General features: G+C 38.2%; 2 protein-coding genes across 2 annotated transcripts; both read left to right on the top strand.

Annotated features, from left to right (window-relative positions):
* The first annotated feature begins 1,261 nt into the window (after positions 1–1,261).
* On the top strand, positions 1,262–10,670 carry LOC115797403 (fibrinogen alpha chain-like). The gene is made up of 8 exons (XM_030753974.1): positions 1,262–1,419; positions 2,395–2,496; positions 2,712–2,895; positions 5,343–5,488; positions 5,986–6,084; positions 7,492–7,656; positions 8,571–9,207; positions 9,946–10,670. The coding sequence occupies exons 1-8, from the start codon at positions 1,369–1,371 to the stop codon at positions 10,644–10,646; spliced, it is 2,085 nt and encodes a 694-aa protein (XP_030609834.1). The 5' UTR covers positions 1,262–1,368; the 3' UTR covers positions 10,647–10,670.
* A 672-nt stretch (positions 10,671–11,342) lies between these two features.
* On the top strand, positions 11,343–15,557 carry LOC115797153 (fibrinogen alpha chain-like). Its single transcript, XM_030753646.1, has 4 exons — positions 11,343–12,363; positions 13,224–13,407; positions 13,508–13,653; positions 14,377–15,557. Exons 1-4 carry the CDS (start codon positions 12,301–12,303, stop codon positions 14,713–14,715), a joined length of 732 nt encoding a protein of 243 aa, XP_030609506.1. The 5' UTR covers positions 11,343–12,300; the 3' UTR covers positions 14,716–15,557.
* The last annotated feature ends 492 nt before the right edge of the window (positions 15,558–16,049 follow it).

The following is a 16,049-nucleotide window of genomic DNA, read 5'->3' on the forward strand; positions in this document are numbered from 1 at the left end:
CAGAGGAGGGGCCCCCTGCCGGACATTATAATGTAGTTTTCAGACCAGGAGGCTGCATTCACTTTTCATATAAAGTCTTTATTGAAAATCAAGGATTTAGAATGATCAGAATGCAACAGGAGGAATTTTATATACATTTACCTCTTATCTAAAGATATGGTAGCAGTTAAAGATCTAGCTTAGATTCAACTCATTGTTACTGTGCACACAAGGCACACAACGAAATGATCGTTCCAGATCACTCATCCAGAGACGAGCGCTACCGTTAGGGAAAGTGGTTTAAGTGTCTTGCCCAAGCAGTATCCGAAGAGAATGTTGACCTATGGAGTCTTCGAAACCCAACATCCAAACTGACGGTGACACAACTTGTAGCTCAGTGTTCACAGCTAGAGATTGATGAGGTACAACACAAATACGACGGCAAAGGGGAGCCAGGACGACAGGTCAGGGGGGAGATTTCATCCTCCCCACACTCCAAGATGATGATTATTATTATTATTATTATTAATATTATTATTATTATTACTACTAGGGCAGCACGGTGGAGCAGTGCTTAGCACTGCTGCCTCACAGTTAGAATAACATGTGGAAGGCCTGGGTTTGATTCCTTCTTGGCCCAGACCTCTCCCTCTCTCTGTGTGGAGTTTGCATGTTCTCCCCGTGCTTGAATGGGTTTCCTCCGGTTAGTCCGGTTTCCTCCCACATTCCAAAGACATGCACTTCCTGGGGTTAGGTTAATTGGCTGCTCTAAATTGCCCATAGGTGTGAATGTGAGTGTGAAAGGTTGTTTGTCTCTCTGTGTTGGCCCTGCGACAGGCTGGCGGCCTGTTCAGGGTGTACCCTGCCTCTTGCCCTATGTCAGCTGGGATAGGCTCCAGCCCCCCCGCGACCCTGAACAGGATAAGCGGAAGCGAATGGATGGATGGATTACTAATAATAATAATTTGAATACATTATAGCATTTGCCTCAACTGGCTGTGCTGTGACGTTCTGTCCTTTTCAGACTGAGTTAGTCACTGTTGTCTCTAACATTATTGTTAATGTCACTCATGTTTGTCACTATTTGCTTGGAGAAAAGCTACAGGAACTGCCAGTAAATCTTGCTGCAACAGAAGTGAGCAGGCAGCATGTTTTATCTTCTGCGTGTGTGTCTGTGTGTAGTTTCTGAGTAAAGATACACACAGTACAGCAAACAGCCTTCACATCGATCAGAAGCTGTTGCTTAACTCTCATCTGACCTGTTTGATGCTGAGTCACAGGTTCATCAGACTGAAGCTGGAGGCTTCAAATGCGCAGACAGCAGCATTAGAGAAGCATTCAGCAACACGTCTTTACACAGAGAGAGAGAGAGCGAGAGAAACAGCAAAGATGAAGCTACTCTGTTTACTTCTCTGCCTGATTAGTGTGTCTTCAGCACTGGTGAGTCTCTGTGATGTTTTGAAATATATTTTTAAATGATCTTTTGCTGAAATTGTAAAACTTTGTAGCTGCATTTTGTCATTTAAAGAAAAATATTGTACACTTATTTTGCTGCATACCATGTGGTGTTCAATATCACTGAAAATATTTCTTCTTATTATTATTTTTATTACTACTGATATGAATCCATGAACAAAATCCTTGACAGTAATTAACTTTTCTAATTCACATTTAGGATGTCTCATTCAGTAAATCTGTATAAAAGCCTAATTTGCATACTTACATACTTCTTTTTGTTATTTAAACCAATTTAGTGTGCAGTATATCAACTATATTATACAGCACTGACCTAAAGAAGTGTTCTCATCCTTTTTATATTTTTTTATTTTATTTTCTGCCTACTTTGTTTTAGTTACTGGCAATGATAATTATAAATAATTAACAATATTAATGGTTTAATTCATTAAGTAGATTTCAAAATAAACAGTTGCAATAGTGCAAGAACACTTTTTACTGTTCAATAAAGAGGCTCATTTCTGATTATTATTACTGTGAATATAGCAACAAAAATGGAATATTTTTAGTTATTGCTATTATTATTTTTCCAAGAAAACACCACCTGCTTTGATTTTAACTATAAACTGGTGATACTTGTTATAATGTACATGTTTGATATGCAGCATTTGTTCTGAATATAAAGATTTGTGGCAGCTACCAAAGAGGTTTAGAACAAATCACCAACTATTTTAACCAGTGTTTTGTTTATGTAGGGTTTCATGTATTCAAGCTTAAATACATTATTGTTTATAAAACTGACCAAAATAACAGACTCGGCACCAAGACTCTTTGCCTGGTTCTGTATATGCATAGTTACCCCTCAAAACCCCATCATGCACCAGGAAAAACCCAGAGATGATATCAATATTTTGCTCACTAACTAAAATAATTTCAAGTTTCTTGTCTGTCTTTATTCAGTCCGAGATTGACCCGAGGGGAGCTCGTCCAGTGGAGCCCGGCACCAGAAGTGAAAAATGTGCCACTGAGAAGGAGTGGCCTTTCTGCACAGATGCTGAATGGGTACGCAGCTTCTCCATTCTCTCTCTGTCTTCAACAAAACCAATAAAGATCGATTTTTAGGGCTGATTATTTGTTCATCAGAGTTCAAGCTAGGCAGTTTTTTTTTATTTTATTTTAACACAGTATGTGCAGATTTAAGATTATCAAAGTAATCTGTGATTTTGTATCCAAATGTCCATTATGTCTTTGATGTTTCTTCTTGGGTCATCCATTAGGGCCCTAAATGCCCATCGGGCTGCAGGATCCAGGGTCTGATGGACAAATATGACCACAATATGCTGAAGAAGATCGAGAAGATCCGCAGCCTGCTGGATCAGAACAAGGCCAAACACCGCTCCGCTGATCAGGGGTCAAAGCAGACCTACGACTACCTGAGGGAGAAGCTTGTCACAGATGCTGGTTAGTGTATCTTTGTATACTTCCTCTTTTTTTAACTCAAGATTATCGTGGGTTACAGGAACCACTCTAGGTGGTTAAAAGATGGGTGGTTAAAGGATGTTTCAAACTCAGGTCAGTGGGATATCTGTATAATGACATTTGTTTAATGTTGAGATGTTAAATACGTTTGTTCTTTATTGCACCATTTGAAGGAATATCGCCTTAATTTTGTTATGTTTGTATAATGGCAATACAGGGTTTGGGGGTGGGCTGTAGTTGAATCTTAAATTCAACCAAATATCATAATTTTTCTTTGCTGTTTATTTTGACCTGATATCAATGTGTTTATTTGAAAAGAGTTTAGACCTTAAATTTGTTTCTATGTTTAGACTCAAGCTGCTCTTGAGTTTATGTTATTCAAAATGTTTACTGAATGAATTCAGATCAGTGGTTTAATTGTGATTATACCTAACAGTTAAATAAATAAATGCATAAACTGACCCAAATGTTCTGAGTGTAAACCTAATCAGTGCAACCCTAACAAGCAGTCCTTAGGATTAAATAGCCAAAAGCTATTTAATGAAAGCTAAAAAATATCTTTATTTCTATGCCAGTCTTGCCTTGTAAAATGCTGCAGCTTTACCTCTAAAGATATTCATTCACACTCAGATGATGGGTGTAGTAGCATACTATGGTCAGTAGCTGAACATTGTGCAAGGTTCCCCATGGAGTTTTCTTGTGCACAAACAATAGTTAATTAGAATTTAAATGAACTTAAGGATCCACCCATGCAAACATGGGTGGATCCTTAAGTTCATTTTTTTCCTCACAACAGTTGCAAAACTCTTTTTTTTCTGCACAGCACAAAGAAAATGTGGGACTTGCACATAGTACTACTTTTTTAATTTTCATTTTAATGTTTCGGATCAGTTCATCAGAACTGGGGCAGCTAGGTCACTATCCCCTCCCTCCACCACTAAAACATCAAAACCAACTGAAATCGGGATTTGGGGTCTTTTTAGAATGGGTCTTGCGCTCACCTATTAGGTCTGGAGGGTGACTCGGTATTGCACACCTGTCCCAATAACCAAAATAAATGCTCAATGGGTGAAAAGGAAGGGCGGGAAAAAGTGCTGTTGCCAACAATACTGTGTTAGCAAGTAACACATTAACACTTTTGTCTAATTTATCTTACTCCCTCCTCCTTCCAAGTACAAAAGCCAAATAACTGTCTACAAAATATATGCTTAGAATATATATTGCTTACTTTGATGTGTTGTGGATTATCATTATTCATTATTATGAAAAAAAAATTTTTTTTTTCCTCTGGCAGTAACTCTCAAATTGCCACCAACACAATGCTCATATTTTTATTCATATAAATCAACACTTTGGTTTAACTGGCTGTTATTCTATTTTTTTGTTCATTTATTTATTTTTAAACATATATCCAAATGCACACTCACACATACACACACACCTAGACACATACATAGCTCTACTCTCAAAAATAACTAATAAGAATGAAATAAAAACACTGCTCCACTGGACTACGGTAGTTCAAAATCTTACAATAGCTTTGAGAAAGAAAGTCCCCCTTGGTAGGTCTAAATTCAATAAATCATTAGTAAGAATCAATCAATTGATCTACTAATGCAAACTAGCAGGCAGAATTCTTCATTCTGTATTTTGTGGTGAGTTGAACAAAATTCCCTCATGGACAAAGATTTTGGTGACCGTTATGTGATGTTATCTGACCAAGAGAGATCAGCAAAGATGAGGACACCAAGAAACCTGAAGGTGTGGACCCTCCCCACACGCTCACCATTGATGTAGAGGGGGGCTGGGTCAGTCCCAGGGATGGGCTGGGGTTAAAATTCAGCCCGGGAGCTTGGTTTGGAGAGGCCTTTTATCCGATCGTACAACGGACAAACCATAATTTTAAGACAAGAGAACTTTATTTGCAGGTGCGGACTGCACCTGTGGCCGCGAGAGCTGCAGCGGCGAGAGCCGCAGCGGCGAGCGCTGCGGTGCTTAATTGGGTAAAAAAGTAAATTCTGATCACCGGCCGTTCAGGAAACCTCCCGATAGCCACCACGCCCCTGGTCAGTCCTGTGCTTCCTGAAGTCAATGATGATCTCTTTGGTTTTCATGGTGTTCATTCAGTGCAGGTTGTTCTCTGAACACCAGGCTGTCAACTTCAGGACCTCCTCTCTGTAGGCTGCCTCATCTCCCCTTGAGATGAGTCCCACCACTGTGGTGTCGTCAACAAATTTGACGATAAGGTTGATATTATGGGCCGGGCTCCCGTCATGTTTTATGTATTATATACGTAATACATGTGTATATATATGTATATATATATATATATATATATATATATATATATATATATATATATATATATATATATATTACACACACACTTTGAGCATTATAGTAAGTTGTGTCTCATTTTCTTCCACCAGGTTCTGACAACAACTACCTTGACTTGGCCCAGAATCTTCGTCAGAGGATCACGGACATGAAGATTAAAATAGATCGACAGATGAGGATCTTGGCAGCCCTGAAGGATCGGGTGAAAGCTCAGGTCACAGAGATGCAAAAGCTGGAGGTACAGTGAGCCAACAGAGATAAAAAATGCATGTTTACATAATAATAATAATAATAATAATAGTAGAATCCCTCAAAATTAAAGATCGGTAATTACAAAAGCACTGAAGAAAAAGTATCGGGTAGTTGAATGTGGAAAATATTGTAATTCCATTGACCTTATAGTAGAAAACTGCATACTACTCACCTCTTAACCTCTCACAAAAGTCATTTTAATAAATCAAAAATTAAGATTAAATGAATTAAAATCAGTTTAAACTTAAAGTTAACTGTCGCACCAGCTAGATCACAACTTACTTTGTTTACCACAGTGTTTTATATGTTTTATTTTTTAAACCCAAATTAAAAAATCTTTTCTATGACAACAAATGTTGTTACAGTGACAGAATGAATTGAATTGATGTTGTTGGCAAATATTTAACACTTCTTTACAAGCTATTTTTAAATTTTTTTTCACTCTCAGGAATCACATTTTTAAATCTTTGTCTCCTCTTTCAGATTGATATTGATATCAAGCTTCGTTCCTGCAAAGGATCCTGCGCTGGTTACGCTGCGTACCAGGTGGACCAGGAGAGCTACGTCACCCTAAATAAACAGGTGAGAATTCAAGCAATCACATCAGAGGCCCCGGTTGAGGGTGAGTAAGTCAAAATACAATGTTCATAAAGGTGCCAATCAACAGTCCAGAGTGAGGCAATTACTAATTGTCTGGTTTACAATCGCTATAAAAGCCCAATTTTACCAGCTAAAAAATTTATATGTTAACCCTCTGGTGTTGATGGACGCACCAGCGCGTCCAAATGACATGCCTCGCTAATTCTCCATATCAACATGAGTCAAAAGTAGAGACTTCAAACTAGGTACCAGTTTTTAAATTTTGTTTGTAAAGCCAGAGTTATGATCAATAATTTACACCATGCCTTTCATGTGTATTGTCCTCATGTTTGATGCGCATTTCTGTAAAAATGGGACCTTCACTTGCAGGAAGTGCTTGAATGTAAAAAAAAAAAAATGAAAAAAGAAATCACAACCCCTTTCCTATAGGTGGAAAAATACACCACAACAATCAATAAAAAATAATATAGCAACAGGTGGCATTAGGTTGCTGAGGAACAGGTGACAGCGATATTGATAGAGAGTTCTGCCTGTGATGTTCCCCTCAGTCTGCATTTTAATGTAAATAGTTGCATATAATTTTATTTTTTGCTAAGTTTTTTCAATTTACCACTTAAATTTATATTTTAAGTTGTAAAAATTTCATTAAACCTATTTGTGGTTTTCACAGTAAAAAAAACAAACAAACTTTTTCTGCATTCAGATTTTATGTTTTTGTGTGATTTCAGGTCCAATGTGTTAACAAACCATGTCAAAATGAAAAAAATGACTACAGTCACACATGAGATTGTGCTGAAAAAAATGATAACAAGGAATGGTAAATAGATTTTAAGGTGAAATAGAAAAGGTAACATCAAGAGTAGTTGTCTTGGAACTCCACGTCTAACCCTCTTATATTAGTAAATTTCCACATTTAGGAGTTTTTGACATCAATTCATTATTGGATTAAGATGTTTTTTGTTACCTAAAATATATATATATATATATATAGTTTTCCCCCAAATATGCATGTTTTCTTTCTTTCTTTTTTTATTCTTTTTTCCTTTTTTTTTTTGCAGGGGGGGCTTAATAGGAGATCCACTCTTAAGGAAAAATTGGAAATAAATTACCCAAAATAATGTATATTAATAGATGTTTTTGTTTGTATTGATGTAAAAAAAAAAAAAAAAAAAAAAAATAATATATATATATATATATATATATATATATATATATATATATATATATATATATATATATATATATATATATATATATATATACAATTAATAAAAAATAATCTAACACAGGATTTGTGTTTCTTACTCTTCTGACAGTTAGAGCTAGAATATTTTAAAAAGGACTTCCCAAAATCAGGTTATGAACTTCCCTCTCTGTATTTTTTTCCAGATCCAGCAGCTGGATTCTCAGTCACCCCAGAACATCGAGACTGCAGGGACACTCTACGTGATGAAGAGCAGGCCACTGCAGGACATGGTTGTGGACAGTATCTACAAATCCAAGGACATCGGCGTGGGAGTGGCAGGACAGCAGACCGAAAACATGTTCCCTGATGTGAGAGACACATTACATTCAGTCATTTAATCTCTTAGCATGCACCAGGTGGCTGGTAACCATTTTAGGTTTAGTAAGATCTCCTACTTTCTTAAACTATGCGTGCTTAGCATGTTGCTAAAAAGCAAATCTTTAAATGTTTGCTTCACCCTGGGGGCTCTTTTTAGTCCTTTTGAGCTAGAGTGAAAATATTGTGTGCTTTCTGGCCACAAGTAGATCTCTATGGCTTGGAAGAAGCAGACAAATCGCATTTTGATAATATCAATTGGTAGTAGGATACATTTGTTATTGATAAGGACAGATACAGCTGGTGTGAGGCAATACCACCTCACCTGTGAAAAACTGAAAAATTTTTAACATGCACAAAAATGACAATTACCATTAACCAGGGGTGACAAAAGTACAGACATTCTGTACTTAAGCAGAAGTACAAATACTTGTGTTAAAAAATACTCTGGTAAAAGTAGAAGTACTGATTCAACTTCTTTACTCAAGTAAAAGTTAAAAAGCACAGGCTCTGAAATGTATTTAAAGTAATAAAGTAAAAGTAGCTCTTTGGAGGACATTTCTACCTGCTATTTTTGTGCAAAGCTAACTGAACCTGGTGCTATATTAATGTAATAATAAAAGAATATTATTACATGCGAATACAAACTTGATCTCAATCTAAATTCTAATTCTAATGAATACACTCAGCTTGAACAGAAAAGAAAATTTAAAAAAAACTTCTACAATGTAGAGGGTGACTCTGCCTCATCATCTAAACAGAAGAAATTGTATAATCAGGGGTTACAGTGGGATTCAGCAGGTCGAGGGATCCTAAGTTTGGTTGTAGTGGTTCCAATTGGGGAAATCTGTGAGCCACTTTTCCTCAAGATTTCTTTTTTCAAATTCACTTATTTTCCTTTTTCCAGGTGAGGACTGTCCATTTGGTCTTGGAGGAGGAAGGCTCCAGCTCATCCCCAGCAACTGTCTCCAAGGTCCCAGGTACTCCCCAGTCTTCGTCTACATCCTCCTCATCCTCCTCTTCCTCCTCCTCCTCCTCCTCATCGTCATCTGTCTCCACGTCATCTAAATCTATTACTGAGATCAGAGGACGTGGTGATGGAGATATGGTTGGTTTGGGCGTCCAGCCCAGCACATCTCACGTGTCCACCAAAAGCGTCACTTGCACCAAGAGCATCAGAACAACGGTTGTTCATACAGCAGATGGGCCGGTGGAAAGGACGGAGGAGGTGATTGGAGGTGGTCCTGAATGCCAGATGACAACAGGCTTCACCAAGGGAGGGATTAGCTCCCTGTTTCCCTCTCTCAGTCATGCATCCTCGTCCTCTTCTGCTGGCTCCATCAAGACTTCCCACATCAGCAGCACCAAGGGCAGCATCTCTGGAGATACCAAAACTGGGTTCGGCGATCCATTTGAGGCTGACGTCGGGCTCGACCTTGGTGCGTTTCTTACTGACAATACCGAAGATGACGTTCCTGATTTCCATGCCCGGAGTGTGAAGAGCGCTTCACGAATTGAACGGCAGGCAGATTATGTGGGAAAAGGTACCGAAACCACCCTGGAGTAAAATCTGCAAGGCCAAGAAGAGAATGTTTAGCTAGCTAGTGTACGTTAGCATCAGCTAGCTAGCTAGCCCTATGTACCAAAATGAAAAGTGAATACAGTATTATTTGTTGTTTTGTTGCTGGAGTTTAAAGATTTTAATATTCACTGTGACATATTTAATTGATGGATCCAGTTTTTAAGGTGTTTTTGCTTAGAAAAAATGTAAAATTATTACAATTTTTTTATGCCAAAAAATCCCATAGCTTTCTTTAAAAAAATATAGAAAATAACATTATCGTTATTGGAAACGTTGCTATGGGTAGACAATTAAAGTACCACATGTGAATTTTTTTTTTTTGTTACCATGGCTGTAGACACATTTTTAGAAAAATTTATGTTAAAATTTTAGGTTTAGGCACTGCAGATATGAACTGGCTAGCAGTTAAATGTACTACAACATACCTGTTCTTCTTTTGTTTAAGATCAGTATATAACTATTTTACACGTTTACTAACACATTTGATGAAAAGATATTTCTTGTCCATATTCTCCCAAATAAATTCTTTTTAAGCCACTAACCAAACTTTCCACCAAATTCCCCAAAATATCTCCAAAGAAATCCTATCTAATCAAAGGGAGTCAACTGGGGCAATGGTTAGCTTTTTTGTAGGGGAAGTGTCCATTGTAGCCAGTCCACGCTAACTCGTGGTTTGCGGTGTGCCCCTCTGTGTTTGCAGATTGTGTCGATATCTACCAGAAGCATCTGAATGGGGAAACAAATGGCCTGTTTAAGATCAAACCTGGCGGGCCTGAATCCATGGCAGTAGTGGATGTTTACTGCCAGCAGGAGGGGATTATGGGAGGGTGGTTGTTAGTCCAGCAGCGAGAGAGTGGCGCACTCAGCTTTAACCGCACCTGGGCTGAATACCGTGATGGGTTTGGTTCGGTGGATGCTCAGGGCAAAGGCGAGTTTTGGCTAGGCAACCAGAACCTCCACCTGTTGATTAATCAGGGTGAGACTATGCTGAAAGTTGAGCTGGTGGATTGGGAAGGTGGTATTGCCAGTGCGGAGTACACTGTAAGGGTGGGCACAGAGGAAGCGGGGTACCCGCTGCATGTCTCTGCATACACTGGAGATGCTGGAGATGCCCTGTTGATGCCAAAGGCATCTGACTTGTCCCACAATGGAATGAAATTCAGCACCTTCGATAAAGACAATGATCAGTCAGAGCAGAATTGTGCAGAGATGTATGGGGGTGGATGGTGGTACAATAACTGCCAGTCAGCTAACTTAAATGGGATTTATTACAAAGGCACATATGACCCAAAAGCAAATATGCCATATGAGACTGAGAATGGAGTTGTGTGGGTGACATACAAACCAGCAAATTACAGCCTGAAAACTGTTCGGATGTTTATCCGACCAGCTGATTTTTAATTTTAAACTTGCAAAATAGGTAAACAGATAATAACCAGAGGACGAAAACCAAAGGTGGACTCTGCAGATTAGATTTTTGGGCTGAATCATTCTGTGCAATGTGTATTTTTGCTGATTACTCTGTTTTTGTGAGCATGTTGTGTAAACGACATTGACCTGTTTGTTAGTACTGCCAGTCCAATGTTCCTGCAGTGACCCCAGTGTTCTCCATGTTACTCAACAACTGAACTCCACTCAATCAATAAAGATTCAGTGTTCACTTTACCCACTTTGGTTTGTGCTTTCATTTCACACTAAACAAATTTTGTGTTTTATATTCCTTTATAAGAAGATTGAAAATGTCTACAAAATGCTATGAAAATATGGTTACAGGGTAATAAGCTGCATTTAAAATAACTGAATAGGTTGCATCTCAAAAACCTAACCAGGAATAGTTTGCAAATTAGATGTAGCTAGACATCATCTATACAGTGAATAAGTTAAAATTTACTTTAATGTTTCATCACTCATCCAGGTGACTTCTTCACTCTTTCTGGAGACTGACTGATGACTGAGCATGCATCAAGATGTTTTATATATATATATATATATATATATATATATATAGTTCCCTTTATAGAAATGGGTCATTACAAAATTCAAATTAAGTTCTGTAAACTTCATATTTTTAAAAAAATGCTCTAACAAATAATTTAAGTTTCTGTTACTTTTTCTTCCTTTTGAGTTAAATAAAGCAACTGCTTTGTGGATTTGGTAAGAAAAATGACAGTAAAGCGAAATTTTACTTGAATTTTTTTGTTGAGTTCTTGAAAATGGGGAGCTGATCTGAGTACCCCTTTGTTTTAAACCCTGAAACCTTTGACGCCATTTTATTCTCTAACCCAGGGTCTGGGAGCAGAATAAGAAGTTAAGGGTCCTGGAATTTAAAGTGGAGCAATTCCAGTGTAGTCATTTGAAAGTATTCACTAAATGTGTTCCTGTGTTGAGTTTGTATGAGGAGCCTGGCTGCTGTACTTTGTATGGTCAACTGCTGAGCTATTAGAAATCCTGGTCAGGGATACACATTTTTTTCCCTAGCAACTGGTGGTTGGGGGTTGCAATCTCCCAGCTTGTGTGACTCTGGGCTTAATCATGTGGGAGATGTGAATTGGAAAAAAAAAAAGTAGTCTTTTAATCAACTATTTGACCTCTTCCACCCTGGAGAAACTTGTACTCAATACTGTATATTCATATTGTGTATAACAACCCAACCGATGACAGTTAATTGAAGGGTCACTAAAAAGGCCACAGACACATTGTATTATAAAGTCGTTTTGTATATTTTTATCAGTAGAACCAAGGGTTGTCCAGTTTAGCCTCACAGTTGTATAATGATTGCTATTTGATGTTGGGGATATTTTTTCATGTGGAAATGTTAAATAGCAGCCTTGGGCTTAAAACGTTAATGATCTTTGTTCAGTCCACAAGTTCCATCAGTGACACAAAATAAACACATGAAAGTGCACACAAATCACATTTTTGTTTGCATTGTCTTGTTTGAATTAGAGCTCAGTTGAAGGTCGATTGACCCCAGTCTTGTTTTTTATCCCCTGCAGTGTGTATTAGGTTCAAACAGCAGAATGAAGATGGCCGACTGTCCTCCAGTAATACTCAGATGTATATGAAGCAACAATGTCGAGCAAAATCAGACACCCCTCTGTGCTCAGATGCTGACTGGGTAAGAAACGTACAATTTTCTAGTATATAGAAAATTGTTGCCTTGTTTATAACATTATAACGATGTTAATATGTTTAAAGTAATGCTTTGTCATTATATAAAAAACCACGGAAAATATGAACTGAAAGATAAAAACACAACATGTATCACATGACATTTACAAAAAAACTGCCAAAAAAACAAATAACAATTGAATGCAGTATTTGTTCTTAGTTTACTCTGTTCTCAGTTTAGAGAGCTTCAGTCACTGAGTGGATAGTCGTGCATAACACAATAACTGTGTGGAGCCTAAAGACAAAAATCACCAGGTTTTTGTACTCCAGGAGGTCCTGCAGCTTGATCAAAATCTTACTATGTGTTTCCCACCTTCTCAGGAGATGTTTATTCCAGTGTGTTTATCTGTGAACCATGCATTGGCACATATCGCCCAACTGGCAAGATGTAGACTAATTTTCAATGTTAATAAATTTGGGGCAGCACGGTGGCGCAGTGGTTAGTTAGAATAACATCTGGAAGGTCTGGGTTCGATTCCACATTGGCCCAGGCCTCTCCCCCTCTCTGTGTGGAGTTTGCATGTTCTCCCCGTGCTTGCAATAGTCAAATTCTTTGATTTAATACACCCAGGGCTATGCTTTTTGTTTTGATTTGTTTGTTTGTGCAGAGCAATGTGGATGGATGGATGCGTGGTTACTCCTTTACTAGCACTACTGTTCCTCACTGAGAACCTAAAAAGCCTTAAAGGCAAAGAGTAAAGGAGATGCTGCTTTTATTCATTGTATAATAATGTTTATATTTATGATGAAATGACCAGTCTTTATGAAATACTGCCAACATGACAGTTCTCATGTCCTCCTCCGAAGGTTTCTAAATGCCCCTCTGGCTGCAGACTCCAGGGCTTGATCTTGCAGATGGAAAACAAGGTGCATAAAAAGCTGCAGGAGGTGTGTAAGACAGCAAAGATGTATGAAGATGCAGCTGAGAAATCCATGATTGCGATGACACACAACTACAACTCTAACCGGAGAGACATTGTTAACAGATACAGTTAAGACTCTTTGGGGATGTTTGCAATTAGTGTTGTGGATAAAATAATTAGTAAATACAGAAGCAATGCAGACTTACTGATGTGACATTTCATCTCAAGTTTCAGAGCTGAAGTTTGTGGAACATGCAGAAGGACTGGCCCGAAACCTCACATCGCTACAGAAACGATCAACCGGTCTGTCACAACAGATCGAAGAGCTGAGCAGCAAAATCCAGAAACAGATAGAGGAGCTGTATCGAACAGAGGTGAACAATCAACAAAATACTATTGATAGGTTGACTTTGCTACTGCTGACTGTGTTTGCATTTATGACCCAGCAATTTTTTCTCTTTTCACAAACGTCACAAACATCTTAGGTTTTCAGGCCTGTTGTCTCATGATTATCTTATTCATTTTTTAAGTCTCACTGGTTGTTTCAGTGTTTCAAATTTGTGGACCAAACATTTACTGTTATATTTGACTCATTACCCTACTCAGTGTAATTAGTGTTTATCAATTTCATAAATTATTAATTGTTATTAAATTACCAAAATGCAAAGTAATGCTGTTTAAAATGGATTTACCAACATTTGGTACGCACAAAAACAAACAAACAAACAAATAAGGTTTCTGTTTTTGGCAGGAAAGACCAAAATATTTGGTATATTTATTTGGAAAGACACATACTGTCATCTACTACAATCTCTGTTTGTCATGTTCTCCCATTAGAATGGCAGACTGCAATTTAGCAGCAAGATTTTATAGATGCTTGGCAACCTTACTTATATATAGGAATTTAACAAGAACACAACCATTTGGCAATCAGTTTAGTCGAGTCCTCTATTGCAAAGAAACACATCAGAAACCAGTTGTGTACAACCTGTTAATGCAATTCTTTGTAGTATTTTGCCTTAGCCTCTGATTCATAAGTGTTATTCTTCAGGGTGCTTGTTGCTGGGCTAACTTATTCATCTTGTTTTTGTTGCCAGGTGGACATTGACATGAAGCTACGAGCCTGTCATGGGTCCTGCCAGTCGGTCCTGCCATTTGGTGTTGATCATTCCAGCTATAAAGGCCTTCAAACTGGCATGGAAGACATAGACGAGACTTTCAACAGAAGAACCAAAGCAGCTGCACCTCCTACAGGCATCCCACATATTAAGATCCAGCCTATAGATGTAGTCCCGGGACCATCTGAAGGATATAAGACCATCCCGACAGTTCAGAGAGAACTACTGACCCAGTTTGAGGACATTGAACAGAATCAGTTAACTATGGAGGAGCTACTGGAGGGGTCTGAAGATCTCAGTGATGTAGAGTTAGAATGAAAGGGTTTAACTGAGAATGGGGAAGCATTTTTGTAACCTTGTTATTTAAAAACCACTATTTTTTTAGTCTGCAAAGTTTAGTTTAGTCACAGTTACAGTTGGATCAGCAAGCTGAGTAATCTGTGTGCCATTTGTTTCCATGTTTTTCAGTGGTGGGCCATCTAAATCGATGAGACCAAGAATAAAACTGATTTTAAACAGGCCATTTTAGAGTTCAGTCCAGGGGCATTTTTAATTAAAAGAACAAACAAGCTAAAAACAAGCGTGCCATGACTCTTCACACCACTAAAACCACTGATGCAGTGTTCTGCTGGGAAATTTGGGGTCATGGTATTCATATGTATATTGCTATGACAGAAACCAACTCCATAAACACAGATGCAGACTTGAGCACACTGCCATATTTGGCAGTCGCACTCCCCTACAGCAGCAGCCTCCTCGGGCAGAACAATGTGCCCCATAACATTACAAAACTAGCCTGTGCTATTGCAGGTCCATGTCGACCAACTGTGCTTTTTTTCTGCGGACAAGGGGACGAGGATGGAACTTGACAATATTATTCATTTTATGGCTTATCAGTGTGTCTTTCAAAGCTGATAAAAGCTCCTGTTATCTCCATTTATTATCCATACAACACACTCCTGTTTGGTCCTCTGTTATTTATTTTATGGACTTCATGATTAGGCAAAGAAACAATTTCTTTACACTCACTCTGCAGTCATTGTAACTCACTGAAATTTCATGTGTATATTGAGAGTGCATAAAAATGTAATTTGAATGGTTGCAAGGTAGTTATCTCTGTTATTCTTACCCTGCCTACATTATTAAATAGTTTCTTATAACTAAATTTGTTGTATTTACTTTGACTTTTTAGTAAATTTAATTTGGGTACTTTAGGAACTACTCTGGATGGGTCTATCGCAGGAGTGCCCAATACGTCGATCGCGATCTACTGGTCGATCACAAGAGGAGTGCAGGTAGATCGCGCGGAACCCCCAGTGGAGTTGGGGAAAAAATGTAGATTGCACGGAATAAAAGAAGTAGAAGATGGACGATAAGCTATCATCCATCCGTTTTGTTACCACCCTACGCATGCGCATTTAACCACGCTAGCTTTGCTAGTAGCTTGCGAGCTGAAAAAGTGTGGGCACCCCTCGTCTATCGGATTTGAAACAAGTCAAAAAAGCACCTCTAGTTTTTCTGATAATATAATTTCTATCACATATAATGAAAAGTCTGCTACGTACAGATAACTCCAGAATTGCCTAAAAGTCATCATGCTTTTGCAATTACTTCATGGTCACAGAAATCCATTGGTTGTTGGGTACATTGCA

Source organism: Archocentrus centrarchus, chromosome 18 (assembly GCF_007364275.1).
Source record: "Archocentrus centrarchus isolate MPI-CPG fArcCen1 chromosome 18, fArcCen1, whole genome shotgun sequence".
Lineage (NCBI taxonomy): Eukaryota > Metazoa > Chordata > Actinopteri > Cichliformes > Cichlidae > Archocentrus > Archocentrus centrarchus.

Excerpts from the sequence above, each read along its gene's own strand:
- LOC115797403 (XM_030753974.1), top strand. The coding sequence starts at position 1,369 with ATGAAGCTACTCTGTTTACTTCTCTGCCTGATTAGTGTGTCTTCAGCA. Across the intron at positions 6,085-7,491 it reads ACGTCACCCTAAATAAACAG|ATCCAGCAGCTGGATTCTCA; the intron begins GTGAGAATTCAA and ends ATTTTTTTCCAG. Across the intron at positions 7,657-8,570 it reads CCGAAAACATGTTCCCTGAT|GTGAGGACTGTCCATTTGGT; the intron begins GTGAGAGACACA and ends TCCTTTTTCCAG.
- LOC115797153 (XM_030753646.1), top strand. The coding sequence starts at position 12,301 with ATGTATATGAAGCAACAATGTCGAGCAAAATCAGACACCCCTCTGTGC. Across the intron at positions 12,364-13,223 it reads TGTGCTCAGATGCTGACTGG|GTTTCTAAATGCCCCTCTGG; the intron begins GTAAGAAACGTA and ends CCTCCTCCGAAG. Across the intron at positions 13,654-14,376 it reads AGGAGCTGTATCGAACAGAG|GTGGACATTGACATGAAGCT; the intron begins GTGAACAATCAA and ends TTTTGTTGCCAG.